Here is a 13,012-nt window from a genome sequence, read left to right as displayed (position 1 = left end):
GCCCTCTACCAGACTCCTGTACCCCACTGGTCTGGGTCTGTCACACTTCCCACATTACCAGAAACAGGTCCATCCATGTTTCTAGCACAGAATCCTCAGCTCTCCCTCTCTATTAGTTTTAGGTGGAAAAGAATTAGTAAGCATGAGCAGTAGAAAAACTCCAGAAGGGTAGAATTAGATGCTTGTACTGTGGGTGAACTGAAATGGGGTGGAAAGTATCCCTCTGTATCAGGGAAATGTAGGGGATCTCAAGAGTTAAAGATGAGATTAGCCAAGAGGCCTAGAAAGAGCGTGAAATAGGATGAGCAGTGGCCTGAAGTGGCTAAGCAGAAGATATTGGTATTACTAATAGCATAAACTTATAAGTGCAAACACAGCACTTAAGAGCAGTTTCTCTGTTATTTACTAAGGCCAACATTTGCAGATTTCGATTCCTAAAGTTTGCCATCTATACTTAAAAATTTCTAGCCACTTCAATCGGAGCCGCAGATGCTAAGAACCTCTGAAAAAATCAGGCCACTTATTTAGATAATTAGCACAAGGTACTCACAAATAGAAAATTTTGGCCAAAGAATCAACTCTGGCACAAAGACAGCTTGAAAATGTACTGCAAGGAAGTTGCAAAGAGGACCCAGACCTGTAGTGTCAAAGAACAGGGCTGCTACAGTCAGCCACATAATGCAGATGCAATAGATCTATAACGAGGGGGCTTTTCAGCACTGGCCTAGCCCATCTCTCACTGTTAAGTTTTACCACTAACTCCAATGGGGGAGCAGAGCTAGACCATTGCTGAGTGCTTTCAAAAATCTCATCCATCAGGTATTTTCTGGAACTTCAGTTTGCTTTAATGTGCTGGTAGAGTGAGAATGATTACAAATGAAGCATGAACTGGTGAGCAACACTGGGGAAAATGTGCCCTGCACAGCAGATTTTTTTCCTGATCTTCACTTGCCTCCATACGAGCCTTGTAGAAATCCACATCATGCAGTTTCTCTTTACACCGGACCAGTTCCATCTCGAGTCTCTCGACTCGGTTTGCTCTCTCTCTCAGTGAATCCAGTTCATCTCTGTATGCTCGGGCAGAGCGTGCATCAGCTGCCAGGTGGATGTTCTGGGAAAAGTGACAGACAAACGGAAAAAAATAAAATTAACCCCCCCCCATTCTGATAAAACTCATGACATACCCCTTCCCCTGCCACCAAGTCCAAATGAGCAGAAGTGAATGGAAAGCCAAGAGTGACCCCACGGTGCAAGTGTGGCGAACTCTTCAATTAGCCATCAAACTCATTGCAGGATTGAGTGGTAACTCAGCCTACAGGGATTCTTCAGTTTTCAATGATCAGCGCTGTATGCGCTCCACGCATTATTGGACTAGTCGGTGAACTGAGCAGATGAGACCTGCTCTCACCAGTAAAGTCACACTGCATTACTCTGTCACAATCAGACCAACACACAACATGCTGCAGTAACTTGGTTCCATCATATAAATTTCATGAGAAGAATTTTTATCTTACTATTGAAAGCAATATTTAAAGTGATGTGTGTCACGGCAGTGTTACAACTGAAGAAGCTCCACTTACCTCCTGTTTTATTTTCTGCACCTCTAGTACGAGCTGTTCTGCTTCATGTTTAGTGTCCACGAGTTGCTCAGATTTTTCTTCCCTGAAAATGATTAGGGAAAACTTAATAAGAAACTATAACAAGGGTTCCTGGAACAATATTTATGGCATTAACATCATGGCAAGATGTAGGGGGTATTAGTCACAGGAGTCCACCAGGATAATCTGGACACGAGACCTTCTAGATTTTCTTGGTGCTGCTCCAGTTTCAAAGTTACCAATAGCTACAGATGTTTTCTTGTGGGGCCCTCAGCCACAGGAAATTTGGGACTGTCTCTCTTTTTTAAATCATCATTTCACCTGCCATTCCTGCTGCCACAGTCATTTGTAACCAGTTCTTCTCAACAATCACTGCCAACAAGCGAGGGTAATGTGTATGCATGTAGGGAAGGGGAAATACCAGCTGGAATCAACAATCTTTGAAAACTTAAGGATGGCATGGGGTGGGGAGGGAAAGAAGAAAGAAAGAGTGAGGGATGTGGGAAGGCAAGAAAAGAGGGAAGGGAAAGACAAAATAATGGAGGTTTGAGATTGGTGACAAGAAAGAGGGAAGATGGGAAAAGGTGAAGCCAGCTACTTTGCGTACATCCTTTCCTTGAGCAACCCGTCACCCCCAACCTACAAGACCCAAATCTACAGCAAGTCTGCATGTAGAACTCTGAGACAAGTCAAGGTGTTGAAGCCAATGGGCAACCCAATGCTGCAGACTCAGGCTTAATACACGTTTACTTGCCGCTGTTAGCAAAGAACCTGAAATAGAGAGCGTTTCTCCAGCAGCCCAGGCGTTTAGTGACTTACAATTCCTGTCGGACCCTTCTCAGCTTTGCTCTTGTGTCTGCCAGCTCAACAGCCAGGTGCTGCTTGTCCTCATTGGAGAGACGATTGGCTAGGTTTGGTGAAGAATCTGGACTAGATGTTTTCAGAGGACTTGGTGGTTGCTGAGACTGCAGATAATCTCTCTCTTGAGTGAGATCCACAATCAGCTGGAAAAGGAGAGAGGCCAGTGGCATTAACAAGAAATAACAATACATTGCACTTATAGCTCCTTTCACTCAAGCATCTCAAAGTACTTTGCAAAGGTGGGTAATTATTAGCCTACCTTACAGATGTGGAAACTCAGGCACAGACGGTTCAGGTGATGTACCTAATGTCACACACTGAAGTCGGTGACAGAGTTGGGAACAGAACACAATTTTGATTCCCAGTCCTTTGCTGACCACTGGAATACACTACTTCCTAGTGTTTCAGATAAGGACTTTATTTTGCTTTGAGTTTTTATAAAAACTGCAACAATTTACAGGTTTAACAAATACAATCAGAGTCAAATCAATAACAGTAGGAAGAGGGGGAAGTTAAGAGATCTAGGTCGGGAGAAGAGAGGTTTCTAGCAGAGATCTGAAATAAGATTAACTGATGAATCACAGATACAGAGAAAAGATGTCACTGGTGGCATCAGCTAGAGAGAAGGCTCTTGAACCAACAATGGCATATACTGTGGGAGGGACAGAAAAGTATCCACTCAGAGAAGAGAATAAGAGACAAAAACTTTAAGGCAAATTCACAAAATAAAGCATATTGTGTTTCCGGCACACACTTCTCCTTCACAGATCAATTCTCTGTAGCTCGAGTATACAATTTATGAGAGCAGCAAGGGAAGATTAAACATCACTCTAACGAATGCTAGAATTTTTAGAGATTTAATAGAGTGACAAGAGACTGAACCTTAAATGAAACATAGAGACAATCAGTAAAGAAGCAAAAGACAATAGAAAAGCAGAGCCTGTGTCTGATCCCTCAAATGAACTGTATGAGAAACAGACATCTCATTCATACTTCTGTGCACTCGTCTCTCTCATCAATAAGCCTCTTGAGATGGAAAACCATATTCCTCGAGAGAGACTCCAGTTCTTCTGGGGCCACATCTGGCAGCTCTAGCCACTGCAAGTCAAACACATTCTCCTGATTATGAGTCACCTGCAAACAAGAACAAAATACAGTTTTTGTTTTTTTTTAATTTTCCCTGGTATATTTTCAAATGTTGCTTGTTGAATTGATTCACTCTGTGCAAGGATTTTCTTTCAAGTTTGCTACTTATATAACTCAGCTGTTGGAATCAGTACAGTTCCTCTTCCAATTGTCACCAATTTTCAAGAACTGATGAGTGGGCAAACCTAGTCATAAATGTCACTTTTCAGCAAATATAGCCAGGAAATGGTGCAGAAATGCTCAGTTCAACTGCAACATCATGTAACAAAGCTTCTAGTTTTCACGAGATAGCTAGATTTAGAAAAAGTGGCTGGATAATTTTGTGCTCAAGAACACTAAGAGTACTGTACTCAACTCTCAATCTTCATGCGGGTGAGCTAGTCACTGCAAGAGTCAGGAAGGCATTGGTCCTGTATTGCACAATTAGCTAGATGCATTATTAGGGGGGTGACAAGGTTTGTCCTTCCCCTGATGCTCCGGCTATTGACCACTGTCACAGGGAGTATCTGACTTCATGGATTGGATGTGGCAGTGATCTAATCTGGTATGAAAAAAAAATTATTTTTTAACTACAATTCTCTAAAAACTGCTTTTTTCCAAATGATGTTGCTGAAAACTGCACTAGACTGGAAAGGTTCTTTTCAAGTTGCTATATCCACATTTAGGACTATGCATGTTTCTGCTTTTACCAGAACCATATTCTTTATGTTCCTTAGTCTTTAAATGAAATTGCTAGTCTGTGGAATCTGCTTTTAGAAAGCAGATTTTAAAATATATTAAAAGGTTATTGTCAACATCTTCTAACAGTATGTGTTCCCCAACAACCCTAGGTTAGTTGGTTTTTCGCTTTTGCATCAGATGAAGCCAGCACATCCTGAGAGAACGTGCATTTTGTACTTGAGGCCTGTCCAGTAGAGGGCATTTACAGAAGGTTTCACCTGAACTCCCGAAAGTGGGATGATAGCTGTTGTTTGAGCAAACATTTTTTTTAATTTTAACAAAGCATTTAGAATCCAGGTGACATATGTCACCAAATTATACCATTTTTAAAAGACTGAAATCAAATTTTGGACCATCAATAGTACTTTCAAAAGCACTTATGTGACTTAGGTGCTTAAGTCCCAATTTCAAAAGTGCTGCAGGTACTTGGGTGTCTCCTTGCCTTCTAATGGGACTTAAGCTCCTAAGTGACTTTTGAAAATAAGACTAAATCACTAAAGTGCTTCTGAAAATTTTACCTGAAACCCTTTTTGTGTATCCTTATAAAACTACTTTCAGTCTGAGCTGATGTTTGACAGTTCTGACATTTATTACTGCCACTTTTTGAGAAGTGGTTAGCCCAGTTAATTTCCCAACAACCTAGTAATTTTTATCTTTTAATTTGATTACACTTAGAGGGAAGCAGTGATTCCCAGCTCACGTAGACATATCTGTGCTAGCACTACACAAGCTAGCATGCTAAAAATAGCAGCATAGCTGGAGTAGCAAGGGAAGGTGGCTTGGGATAACCACCCAAGTACGTACCTAGTGCATCCGATTGGGCACATATTTGGCAGGTAGCCCAAGCTGCTACCCAGGCTATCCAGGCTACACTACTATTTTTAATGTGGATATGTCTATGCGAGCTGGGAATCATACCTCCAAGCCCCAAAACAGATATACCCATACATTCATGGAATATATCTTTCTTTGTATGAAACACACTACTGCTACTATGAAAGGTTAACCTGTGCTACCACATAGCAGAGTAAACAATATCACTGAACCGGCAGGAGAAGAAAAAAAGAAAGCAAGCTTCAAGTGCTGAGAACCCTACCTCCTGAATGTGTGAAACAATTGCAGCCTGGGTCTCAATATCCAGTTGTTTTATTCTTTCGATAAACTCTTCCTTTCTTTCACACTGTAAACAAACAGAAAAAATAATTACACACGTCACTTGAAAACAGCTATGGATCAAAACTCTACCATGGTGTTATTTTCTTTGAACATCTCTGCACAGCCAAAAGGACACTTGCAACACCAAGGGCCAGACTCTGTCACACTTACTCACATTGAGTAGCTAGTGCTTTATTCCACTATTCCAATGCTCCTTGAGGTCACTGAACTAACTGAGGAGTCAATGAACATGCGGTGTGAGTAAGGGTGACTGAATCCTGCCAAAAGTTCTTAAACTTAAGGCTAAGTTAAATGTAAAAAAAGAAACCCAACCAAAACCCAACCTCCCTGCCATCCAAGCTAAAAATCAAGGATTGGATCCGCTGCTGGTGTAAATCAGCAAAGCTCCACTGATTTCAAAGGAGCTACACCAACAGATATCAGCTGAGGATCTGGCCCTAACTTTACTTTACATCATTTAAACCATTTGTTTACTTTTTGCATTTTGCTCATTTTGGGCAATGACAACAGATCAGTTGGTTTTGCTTTTGCTTCTGCCCACTTCAGCTTCATTTTTTGGTTCTTGGGCATTAATTCAATGTGTGCTTTGTATGTAAAATATTTAATGAAAAATAAATGAGAATTTCACTTCATAGCTTCACAACTCTATTTTTATCAAATTACTTTTGTAAATCTTAAAAAAACAAAAAAATACCCCACACAATGACAGTCAGTGCAAATTTGGGACCTCAAGTTGGCAGAATCTCTAGACCGAAGTAACAGAGAAGTTGAACATTTCCACAGTCTGTTTTCTGTTGATTCCATGATATACAGTGCTGATTTTGGCCCAATTCTGAGTACAACCATTCACTTCAGCGGGAGGAGGTTCAGGTCTTTAAACAGGAACTGAGACTATTCAGCCCCTTGCCGAATCAGGCCTTTCATTCTTTGTGTTAAAATGTGTTTGCAAGAATAAAGTTCCGAACAGCTACATGAAGAGAGCACTGCTCTGACATAATTGACTTGACATAGCTGGGCAGGGAGAGTGTCCTAAGGCATGACAAGAACATTAGACAGACACACAAACAAGGTCAATTATAAGCAAAGACTGGCCTGCAACATTCCTATTGTCTGTTACAACAGTTTACAGTGGAATTCCAAACACAGGGCTTTGGTGTGCAGGACACTGATTCCTTTATTTGGTTAACTGTCATGTATTTCAGGGGAATTTACCACATGTATCGGCTGTCCATTTGGTTTAACAACACAGCATAAAAACCCTCATGTGATCATACAGAGTTCCTATTTAGGACTTTCTATCTACACATTTAAAAAAAAAAAAAAAAAGGTGCGGCTGAGTAGTATTTGTTAGAAGACAGTGATTAGATGTTGGTTTATCTATTCTCTTTGCACTAATGTACTCCACTATATTCCTACATATTGTAACAACAACAACAAACAACAACCCCAGAACAAAAACAAACCAACTCCCTCTCCCCCACAACAATCCTTAGACTAAGGAGATTGTTCACACTCACATTCTCTCCTGCAGGAATTACTGTGTGCCAATGATTTGGATTTTCTAATTGTGACAGCATGTATCAAAGCACTGGTTCAAACAGTGGCAAGGCAGGTGGCAAGCTGAGGCTATAGCTTATTATGCAAAATGTGCTAATTTTTCTCCCATCTTTTCTGTTTCATCCATCTATTGTGTCTTACAATTCTAGACCACAAACTGTCTGGGGCAGTACAGCACTTTGCCTAATGGGACCTGGATCATTGATTGGCACTGCTAGTTCTAGCACCAAAATCAGATTCAAACGACATATTAAAATATTTTGTAATTCCATAAGGCATGTTCACCTGTACAGCACAGCCCAATACCAACAACAGCATCTTCTTAATTTCATCCATACTTTTACCTACATTGAAAGAAAAGAGGTAAATCAGTCCACACGCACAACATGAGTCACGAAAAATACTTGCATAAAGTGATTATCTCAAAATGTAGAGCAAAGCCCTGTTGGATTGGAGTAATAACCTTTGATTTAACTGAGTGCTTGAATATATACACACACATCTAGATCCGTTTAACATGATTTCAATGTAGCAAAATGGTTGTTATAGATTAACTTAACAGATCCAGCAAAGCACTTATGCATTTGCCTGTACAGGCACCATGCTTGATCCCTTAATTCTGATGAAGTAAAAATACAAAGCAGGAGTGGGGGAGGGGTTGTTTTTAAAAGGAAAACCGCCCTGAATACCCAAATTACACATTTTAAAAGTAATCACCACACAGCTTCCCCCAGAGTTAAACTCAGAATGCTGAAGAATACTAGTGCGTACTTAAATTCATTGTCTATCAAAGAGTGGTATGCTTCAGCAATGAGCTTTGTCTCTGTTCTGCATCCAAGTGTACACATTTTGAAGTGAATGCTCCATGTGCTAAGAGGGAAAAAATGGGCTGTGTAGAACGGAGAATATTTGGCTACCATACGCTTGTGGATCCGGCGGGGAGAAAGGGCATAAGCAGGATGCTATTGCAGGGAATCTTGCTGTGACCAAGAACCCAGCAAGTATCATTCTCATTCTTAGGTGAAGAAAAAGAGTGCTACGGAAGGGAAATTGCTCTGGCTTATTGCCAAGTTCAGATCTTGTCTCAGCAAAATTAAAATATGGCTATTATCTCCTCATTGGGGAGCAAAGAAAGTTATGCACCTCTACCCCGATATAACAGTGTTCTCGGGAGCCAAAAAAGCTTACCACGTTATAGGTGAAACCGCGTTATATTGAACTTGCTTTGATCCACCGGAGTGCGCAGCCCCGCCCCACACGAGCACTGCTTTACCGCGTTATATCTGAATTCGTGTTATATGGGGTCGCGTTATATCGGGGTAGAGGTATATATAGTAAAGATAAGGGATGAGGAAATCAGAAGAACCAACGGTTGAGGCATAATTGAAATTGCATGTCCAGCTGGTAAAAAACTGGAGGCAAGTTAGATTCAAAATGAAACATCCAGGAAACGCCTGACATCAGATACACCATGCCGAAAAAATAGGCAATGCATAGCTTTCTCTCTCTTACCCATCTGTAAATGTATGCACTCTTCACACACTGTATAATAGTGAGATAAACATTTTCACATTCTGCACCTCTCTACTTGGGTGTTCGATTGTTCATATTTATATACAGGCAGAGGAAGGAAATTCCCTCTATTCACTGAGAAGTTTTTGTGTGTAACTGTATTAACACACCACCATGCCCTTGTAAGGCTGTGCTGTGCAGTAAGTTACATGCATCTGCAGGACTGACAGTAGAGAACTGGAGTGAAATTGATTAATCAATTATGCTAACCCAGCATTTCAGATTAACAAAGAAGGCACACTGACCTAAATTAGCAAAGGGGTGGAGTTTCAACCTGAGAATCTTGCAATGCAGACCAACCAAAGTTACTGTTAAAATAGGGGAAGAGCTCTAGTGAAAGAATTATTGGGCTTTTTTCCCCCTTCCCTATTTTCTTTTAACAAAAGTGCCCCAAAGTGTCTAAATAAACCATTTTTGTTAGCTAAATTTTCCAGGACAACCTGAGGACAGAATGCTTTGTTTGTTTAAAGAAAAACCAACAATTTTAAAAGAAATAAATAGTTTTTCAAGAGTGCTTCACATAAATTCTCAGTGCCTGATATGTATAAGATCTGATTTATCAGTAGGGCTCCATAAGTAGAGCTCTAGTCTTCTAAAAAAACATATAGTTGTAAACCCTGCCAGATCCCAGGCTATCTTACAGGTATATTTTTATTTCCCTTTAGGCTATTTAAAACTTATTTTTCAAAAAGGGTTAACATCCTTCCTACATAAACACACAGTGTTACAGTATTCATGGCTCACTCTCTTTTGTACAACTGAATTTTTGTGTACACATAGAATCCACAGTTTTGCACAAATAAAATAATGCTACATTATTCTGAGGGATACAATCAAATGAAATGTAGTCAATACCAAAAATGAACTGAGTTAAAAGTACACCTCTACCTCGATATAACGCGAATTCGGCTATAATGCGGTAAAGCAGTGCTCGGGGGGGGGGGGGGGGGGGGGCGGCGCACTCTGGTGGATCAAAGCAAGTTCAATATAATGCAGTTTCACCTATAACGCGGTAAGATTTTTTGGCTCCCGAGGACAGCGTTATATTGAGGTAGAGGTGTAGTTTCAGACAATATTTCTGCTTCTAAGTACACTTGCTAATTCTTGTGGCTTTACAATCAAATTTTCCTAATTAATTTTTTTTTCTGTGTCTCCTATTATACCATGAAAGACCCTATGTAAAATTGACTGACAATACAGGAGGATTTGTTATGCGGTGTTTTAACAACAGGAACATAAACAATTCTCCATGCTCCCACCAAATGCAGCTGAAACTTACTATATAGCAAGTGCTGTCTCAGGTGAATCAGCTGATCCTGTATGGGTTTAAAGTGAGCTTTCTCCTTGTGCTTACAAAATACTCCTTTTACAGGAATGGGGGCCTACACATTTTGAAGCCAGTGTCTGATAACTATTTGGTCCAGTCAGTCACTATTGCTCTAAGCAGATATTTAGCACTGGCCAGAAAACAAGAATTTCATTTAATAAAAAAAAAATGGAGGTTTTGGCATCATTCCACATCAGTTTCAGAGCAGACTCTGAGCAGGGACTTGAACCTTGGTCTCCCAGATCCCAAGTGAATGGCCTAGTCACTGGGGTTCTTCTGGGGTCATTCTCTCTGACCAGAAATTCCATTCCTGGGCCTGAGAAACCTTCCTGACAAAACTTTAATCAAAATGGACATGGTTTTGGCTTTGACATATCAGTATTTTCTGATGGAAAAAAAATGTGTCATTGAAAAATTCCCGCAGTTTTACAGATATTGCCTAGGCATCTCACACATCTAATAGGACAAACCTAGGACAATTTTGAAACGAACAGTTTACATTCCAGGAAGAGCAGAACATGCATCTAAATTAGAAACCATGTTTGCTTCTGCATTATTTATTTGGCATATGCAATCAGGTCAAGCCAAGCCTCAGCATTCTTATCAACAATGTTCAAGACATGAAGACCTCCAGGAAGCTGAGTAATTTTGCAGTCCTCAACAAAATGTGTGATGATTTGTGGCTGTCCACATTAACATAGTGTACTGTATTTAAAGTGCCACCGAAATTCTGCTGCAGCACAAATTCCATGTCTGATACGAAACTAGTTGAGAAGACTCCATTACCATCATGGTAAATCAAACCCAGGTTGACATTGTGTGGGGTCACTTTCTCTGCGAACCATGAAGCTTGCCCTACATCCTCTACTGTAAATCCCTCACCTGGTAAACTTATCCACAACGAGTGCCGTGAGGGCAGACAACCATATGGTGGATTAAACAAATCTTTAATTAACAGTAGAAGTGGTATATCACACAATTTCATCACAAGCTTTGCTGTGCTTTCCTCTTTGCGAACACTGGGTGGAGCAATATTGCAAAGTACCAGTAATCGTGGTAGAGGGGTAGATGTAAGTATGCCTGAAATAATACGCATGTTGGAATGAAGTTGTATGTCGATCATCCTTGTGTGAGATGAGCGAGCCCATACTGGAGTGCAGTACTCTGCCTCTGAATAACACAGTGCCAAGACTGAAGTGTGTAATATTTGGGCGTTGGCACCCCATGTCATTCTGGCCAGTTTTCCAAGCAGGTTGTTGTGCATTTTGATCTTAGTTGCTGACTTTGTACAATGGTCATGATATGTGAGAATTCTATCCAAAGTAATGCCTAGATAGAGCAGGTGTGAATCATGCTTTATTCACTGACCACTGAAAACGATGTTCAGCTCTCTGCCTGCTTGTGCATGATATAAATGGAAGACACTAGACACAGTCTTACTTCCACTATTAATCAGGCGCCACCGATGACAATAATCGGCCATAGCCGCCATATCTACATTCAAAACACCCTCAAGTACATCAAAGGAGTGTGACTAATTGCTTATCTGCATTAGGAAGTTATCACTATATCCCTATGAAAAGAGTATCAGGGGGTAGCCGTGTTAGTCTGTATCTACAAAAACAACAAAGAGTCTGGTGGCACCTTAAAGACTAACAGATTTATTTGCATCCGAAGAAGTGAGGTTTTTACTCACGAAAGCTTATGCCCAAATAAATCTGTTAGTCTTTAAGGTGCCACCAGACTCTTTGTTGTTTTTCTATGAAAAGAGGGCACCATTAAAATACTTTGTCTATTGCACTGTTGTAAAGACAGGATTGCGGAATGCCATGAATACTGTTGGTGGTTTGACGACAATAAGTGATAAGTATCGAGATATAACTATGATCATTGCACTCTAATCACTATAGAGTACCATCAAATACATACTTAACTACCTGCAAGCCTTACTACAGCTTACAGTATTAGCTCATATACAATACTTCATCAAAAATCTATGTTTAACATTTATCAGTATGCCTACTGGTATGGCAACCGAGGCAAATAACTAACTAGGATAGGTGTGATGATACCTGTAGTTGCCCCCAATGAAACAAAGTTTTCCAAAAATAATGTGATTGATTTTAGCTAGTAAGTGTACAACCAATTAACCCAAAAGGTGTAGATGTTACTTAATCCAGTCTGGCTAGGTCTTCACTATACGAACTCTGAAGGTCATGAGGTATATTAATAGTTTTATTCTATAGGCTGCACAAATGTTTTAAAGATAATGTGTTAAAGTTTTAAGAGCCACATTTAGTTCAATTCAATGGGGAAACTGAGGAACAGAAAAGTTAAGTGGCTTATACCAGATTACAGAGCAAGTCACTGGCTGGAACTAAAACACTACAGTACTATGTACACTTGGGATTAAAACAACACAGGGACAGACCTGGGATTTATGTACAGTATCATGTACATTTGGGATACAATATACACTGAACAAAAACAACTATTCTTTATACCCAATTTAATAATGCTTCCTCCACAGCACACGCTCCTGCAGTGCTTTCTAAAGGGTTGATTTGCATTAACATAATGAGGTGGTGAAGCCATAAGGCACCATGCTGATAAAACTGGAGACTGAAGTCCTACATCCATAGGAAAGGCACAGCATGAGCAGTCGTAGGCAAGCGTCCCTAGGCTGCTTCACCAAAGTGTTTCAACGCTGTCCTATGTGGTTCAGAAAATAGTGCCCAGCTCAATCCAGCCCTTGGGATCTTTGCTGAGATGGCCAAGAAGACTGCCACATTGCGATGTGGATAATGTCTAGTAGGAACTGAACTGAGATGTACACACTCATATCGCGTGGGTCAACCAACGACGGACCTGGAGTGGACTTGAACCAGCAACCAAAGAGAAGGGCTCTAAATTCAACACAACAGCACTTTCCACCTTGCTGAAAATTCTAGGGCAGCTGTTCCTATGCTAGGTCTCTGAGCCAGTGAGGTAGCCAGTGACCTGAGGATTTGCAGAAAGGCCATCTGCTCTCAACAGTGGGAAAGGGCCTTTGGGC

The 13,012-nt window shown here is 40.6% G+C and overlaps 1 protein-coding gene across 3 annotated transcripts in view; it reads right to left on the bottom strand.

The window, feature by feature from the left end:
• The window catches only part of CCDC88C (coiled-coil domain containing 88C), a 133,714-nt gene that overhangs the window by 55,501 nt on the left and 65,201 nt on the right, over window positions 1-13,012 (bottom strand). For all 3 annotated transcript variants that reach the window (XM_034768084.1, XM_034768085.1, XM_034768086.1), the window contains exons 5-10: window positions 7,344-7,402; window positions 5,422-5,505; window positions 3,453-3,593; window positions 2,418-2,602; window positions 1,581-1,662; window positions 953-1,111 (exon numbers count right to left, since the gene is read on the bottom strand). In XM_034768084.1, the coding sequence (XP_034623975.1) occupies window positions 953-1,111; window positions 1,581-1,662; window positions 2,418-2,602; window positions 3,453-3,593; window positions 5,422-5,505; window positions 7,344-7,402 (710 nt within the window). The remainder of the gene's footprint in view (window positions 1-952; window positions 1,112-1,580; window positions 1,663-2,417; window positions 2,603-3,452; window positions 3,594-5,421; window positions 5,506-7,343; window positions 7,403-13,012) is intronic.

The sequence above is a fragment of the Trachemys scripta genome, chromosome 4 (genome assembly GCF_013100865.1).
Source record: "Trachemys scripta elegans isolate TJP31775 chromosome 4, CAS_Tse_1.0, whole genome shotgun sequence".
NCBI classification, from domain to species: Eukaryota; Metazoa; Chordata; order Testudines; family Emydidae; genus Trachemys; species Trachemys scripta.
The sequence above is the reverse complement of the archived record's forward strand: the minus strand, read 5'-3'. Positions and strand labels throughout refer to the sequence as shown.